Source organism: Pyxicephalus adspersus, chromosome 11 (genome assembly GCF_032062135.1).
Source record: "Pyxicephalus adspersus chromosome 11, UCB_Pads_2.0, whole genome shotgun sequence".
Classification (NCBI taxonomy): Eukaryota; Metazoa; Chordata; class Amphibia; order Anura; family Pyxicephalidae; genus Pyxicephalus; species Pyxicephalus adspersus.
In genome coordinates this window covers 5,076,517-5,082,200 of record NC_092868.1, presented here as the reverse complement: position 1 = coordinate 5,082,200, position 5,684 = coordinate 5,076,517, and the positions used below count along the sequence as shown (strand labels likewise).

At 38.5% G+C, this 5,684-nt stretch overlaps 1 protein-coding gene across 1 annotated transcript in view; it reads left to right on the top strand.

The window, feature by feature from the left end:
• Window positions 1-5,684, top strand: part of LOC140341092 (uncharacterized) — a 10,266-nt gene that overhangs the window by 499 nt on the left and 4,083 nt on the right. Inside the window, exons 2-4 of the mRNA XM_072426632.1 lie at window positions 3,244-3,363; window positions 4,060-4,203; window positions 4,548-4,706. Coding sequence (XP_072282733.1) covers window positions 3,244-3,363; window positions 4,060-4,203; window positions 4,548-4,706 — 423 coding nt within the window. The remainder of the gene's footprint in view (window positions 1-3,243; window positions 3,364-4,059; window positions 4,204-4,547; window positions 4,707-5,684) is intronic.

Here is a 5,684-nt window from a genome sequence, read left to right as displayed (position 1 = left end):
ATATAATGTATAACATACATTTTTTCATTTTTTACATTTATATATATATATATATATATAATATAATTATATATATATATATATATATATATTGTGCCTTTAATTATAGTAATTAAAGTTTTCTCCACTTTTACATGCAAACCACACCAACGATAGTTACAGGCTTTTATTTATGTGGTCTGAACATTTTCTTTTTTCCAAAGCAGAAAAATAACCTGTTGCTGCAGCTGCCTAAAAAGTGTTTCTGAGCTTTAATTTGTTCGCCATTTGCTTATAGTCCAGTTGAAATTACATATCCATCCAGGTAGACACATAAATATTATTTCAATCATTCGATTATTGCATCCTAACAAGTTCAAATTAGATAAAAATGTCAATCCAAAGATCCTCCATTCAATCAATTTATTTTTTTTAAACAATTTGTGGTTTGATTTTGACCATGTGACCAAATTTTGAGGATCAATTGTTTGGAAAAATTTCTACGTATGCTGGGAGAATCGTAATTCAGATCAATTAATTGATTGTTTTTAATAGATAGTTCAGAATCTTTTTTAGATGGTATTTTGGATTGATATTTTCAGTGGATTATAAAGTTCAATATTGTGTACAACACATCATTTGATATTTTATATGATGATGTATTGCTTGTATATTAATTAATCAATAGCGATATAAATTCTGTTCTTTTGTCTGTGTTATCAGATCAATTCTCTAAAGGAACAAGCCACATTCCTCCAGTACAACATAGAAAAAAAAGTATTGGCAGGATATATAGATACATCCAATTGTATACATACAAAGGAAACAACTGTAATAAAAAGCTGGCAGAAGATATAGATGAATGGTTCTGGAACTTTGCAGCGACATTTCATGTTAATTCATCACCCATGTTTACGCGTTTTGCAAATAAAATCTGCTATATTGGGAGAAACGGGTAAGTCTTAGAAAAGAAAGGCTTCACCAAAGCTGTCATGAACTTGGACTAGGTGGGGCCTGTTGCCACTCTGTTCCTTTTATTACCTTTGTTATTTTAGGTTGTATATAGTCCAAGTGGCATTTTTTCAAAACACACCCATTTTACTGATGAAGCAGACTTTCTCTGCGAAACGCGTAGGGTAAATATGGGTGATGAACCCATGAAAAGGAGCTAAAAGTCAACTAGGACTATCTCCGACCTATAATGAGAAAGGCAATATAAGGAACAGAGTGACAAGGGCGTTCATCATCCACGTTTATTCCACACACTTTGCAGAGAAAGTCTGCTTCATAAGGAGAAATAGGTATGTTTTAGAAAACAAAGTCTTCACTATATCTGTCACAAACGTGGACTAGGTGAGGTCTCCTGCCACTCTGTTCCTTATATTGTCTTTGGCTTTTTAGATTGGAGATAGTTACTGTTGGTGTTTTTAAGGGTTCATCACCCATGTTTACTCAACGCGTTTCGCAAAGAAAATCTGCTTCATCAGGAAAAATGTGTGTGTTTTAGAAAAAAACTATAAAACATCAACTGAGTCAACATGGACTATCTCCAACCTAAAATGACAAAGACAGTATAAGGAACAGAGTGGCAGGAGACTTAACCTAGTCCAAGTTCATAACAGGTATTAAGGACCATTTCTTTTCTAAAACATACACATTACTCCTGATGAAGCAGACTTTCACTGCAAAACGTGTAAATTAAACATTGGGTGATGAATATATGTGAAATGTCACTGTGAAGTTCCACAACCATTCACCTATATGTACTCCTAGATTTTTATTACAGTTGTTTCCTTTGTTTCCTGAGTACATCATGAAGTTGTCTACATGTATGGTCACCTACAGATTGAGTAGCATTGTCACCTATAAATATTTGCAACAGGTAATAAAAATGCTGATTTATTTCAAACACAATATTTTATTTAATTTTACCTTAATTTCAAGTGATTTGGAAAACAATGTTGATGTTGATAATAGTGCTTATTATAAAGTTTCAATAATAAACCATGAGACCTCACCAGGGAATTAATGTGGCAGGGTCCTCTCAGTTCAGCTGATTAACGTGATTTCTGGAGATAACAGAGCACTCAGAACACACTGAGATCCAGAATGGATAGAAATGCACAAGCAAATACCAATAGAAGATTTGCTGGATATTCACAATGATTGCTATGGGAGGGGTGCATTTTGGAATCACAGTAAGCTCCTCTATCCTAACAGATATCCTCACCCAAAAATGATGGAGCCTGGTGTGGTGAGTTGGTTCCTGGGTTCTTGGATACTCCAACTGTAGGATTTCCCAGCAGTGTATCCCAACTTAATTCTTAACCACCTTGATGTTTCGGCTGTTCCTGCCCACTTTTGTGTGTTTATAGCTTTATCTGATCCAATTGTTTAAATTAGATTTAGCAGGAATAGAGAGCAGAAGGGTTGCATATCCAGAATACCATAGAACAGAGTGCAGAGATCTCCCCAACAGAGAGATGGAAGAGACTGTCATATTCCAACATTTACTAAAATTGGGGAAAAGCCTTGTAGCCAAAAGAAGTAGCCCCCTTGGATGAGAGGGAAATAAAGCAGCCAGAAAAAAGGCAGAATCTGCCAACTTGGCTTCTAACAAAGTTCAGTTAGAAGACATCTACCATGACTGGTCAACTTCTAAAAATATTATTTTATTAGATGTCCTATATATGGCGTGCTCTTACCTTGGAATAAGAATGTGGTCCAGATGTTTGGACTTTTCCTGACACAAGTACTTGTTCAGAGCTCAGTACTAAAACCAGATTGGACATTTTCAGAAGAAGGTCACCAAAGCCAATCCATTAATTAACTTGTATAACATCTTTGCTTTTAAGTTTCTTCACTAGTGCAGGAACAGGTCGCAAGGATGACCAAACCCCTGTTCCTAGGGAACCCATAGGACCCTACATCACTGTTGAATATAAGGATGGGAAAATATTGACTGGGGCAGTTTTGGATATTGCATGCCAACCCACTGAAAGGGACTATACTGGCCGGGACTGGTGGGATAAGGTCCTATCCTGTACCCATGCCTGGGTGATATTGCCCATTGCTGTGGGTCTTCATAAAGAGTCTGCACACCCACTTTTCAGTATCCCCCATCCTGCAGTTCCATAGGTAAGATCATGTAGATCAAGTCAATGTGGGGGGAAATCTGCCCCCCATATTGTCTCCCAATTTGGCATTTCATACTTACTAATATCACTTTTTGTTTTTCATCCATGATTTGTTTTGTTTTCACAGCTTCTTTAGAATGCTTCCTATGCGTAAATGCAACTTATGCGGCATGTAAAGAAAATGGAATTTTTGTTAATTGTTCCTCATCCGAATTATGTATCTCCTATTACGAGAAAGCCTTTATAGGTAAGTCAAAGTCCAACTGTAGGTGATCACACCATTCTGGGATTAAAGGAAGTGGGGCAAATGCTGATGGCTCATAAAATGAGGATGTATGAAGCAGAAAGGAAAAGGCTTTGAGGGTGGAAGGAGGAGAAATCTCAAGGTGAATGGTGGATATTGCAACAAAAGCAAAATTGTTGTTGTGGTCACTGAGGTCATTTTAGTGGAATGGCAATCATGAAGTCAAGCCGGGGTAAAAAAAAAACTAAAATACAAACTAAATCTGAACTTGGCTGACACCAATTGCCCAATGTGCTTCTTTATCAAGGGGTATTTATCTCCAGAAAACTTAAAAAGCTGCCAATACCCAGGGGTTGATTTAATAAATCTCCCCAAAGCTGGAGAGGATACACTTTCATCAGTGAAGCTGGGTGGTCCAAACAAAAAGTTGTTTACTGTTTGTTAGCAAATGTTTTCAATTCTGGGCCAAATCCATTTCAGGCTTACTGGATCACCCAGTTTCACTGATGAAAGTGTATTCTCTCTAGCCTTGGAGAGCTTTAATAAATCAGGTCCCCAGTCTTTCCGCAGACCAATATTGTCTAGCTTGACTTGATAGGGCAGTTGTGTCACATGCATGCCCAAAATTGGTTCTCCCATTGCTTCTTTGGGCAACCTATAAGTCTTAATAATTTCATACTGTACTTTTGTTTTGTATAGGAGGTAAATCCACAACATTGTTTTTTATGATGTGTGGAACCTGTGACATGTTCAAGCCAACCAGTGTGCGCTTTCATAAAGGGACAGTCAAAAGCAACTCAACATGCTGCAATACAAACCGCTGTACTCCATCCGAGCCTAAAAGTAAGTGTGATGATTAACCAATTAGAAACCTAGGTAGAATATTACTGCATGCATGTAAAAGTGCCTTACTTTGGGTATTGATTTGTGTTGAGTGAACAAAGTTTTGTGATGCAGACACCTGTTCCTGTCTGATACAACATGTCCCTATGTAGAGTTTTTTTCTCTTGCTATTTTTGTGTACAGGTTAGGAGGTGTAGTGTCTCCCCAATGGTATACAGGAGAAACTGGCAGAGATTTTTAAAACTTTTCCTATATATAAAAAATGTTGTGGCTTCAGATCTACCCTAATATATAATATTATATATAATCTAATCGTATGATTTATGTATTTCCTTTGAACTCAGTTGCAGTTGACGGCCCTGTCCTGAAGAATGAGAACAACAACAAAAAAAATGTTACTTGCAAATCTTGCTACTCCAGTGCCAAAAGTTGTGACTGTAACATCTTTATGAACTGCAGCGGAGAGGAGGAAAAATGTATACATAGGAATACAATAGTGGGAGGTACGCTTGTTAATGTGAATTCTTGTTACTTGAAGAAGAACACGTTCCAATGAAGAACACAAAATCTGTTCTGAACAACATGACTGTAATGTAATATGTATGTGCCACATCCCCTAGAGCTGTGTTTTTTTACCTTTTTAACATTTTAATCCTAAAATAACTTTCAGGTCTTCAGGGAACCCCTTTTATAATTGTTATATCCACAGCTCGGTGATCAGTGGGAAGAATGATTCTTACATTGCTGGCCATTGGGACAAATGTCACCCTTACAAATAGCCAAACAACATACCTATGGTACAAATTGCCCATTGTTCAAAGAACCCCTAGCAACCTTTGGAGGAACTCCAGGCTTCCATGAAACCTTGGTTGAGAATTTCTCACCTATAGTAGCAGTGCCACACCAACTTGAGTAACATCTTTGGACCACATTCCTTGGAGTGCTATCTATGGGCCACATGACATGGGGTATTATGTATGTATGGAACTCTTGAGTAGCTTGTATGAACCCCACACCTAGGAGTTACATCTATGGACCAGAAGTCGTCAACCGGTGGTCTGCGAGAACATTTTGGGGGTTTGTGGCTCTGGCTGGTGCACCCCCGAGCAGGGTCAGGAGAAGGACCCTGCTGGGGGGACGCACCGGCCAGAGCCGCTGACCACGTTCCCAGTACAATTTTCAGGCTCGGGGAAGTGGGCAGGCTGTGTCCCTGGACACAACCCGCCCACTCTCCCATTGGAGGCTCAGATCTGCGATGGGAGAGTGGACGGGGTAATATCGTAATGACGACACTCTAGGGGAGTTTCTCCCACTTAAAGTGATTTTAGTGGTCTGCGGGGCCAAAAAGGCTGGCAACCACTGGTATAGACCATATTCCCTAAAATTACATGTATGGACCACACCCCTAGAAGTTACATGTATAGACCATACTCCCTAAAGTAACATGTATGGACCACACCCCTAGAAGTTACATGTATAGA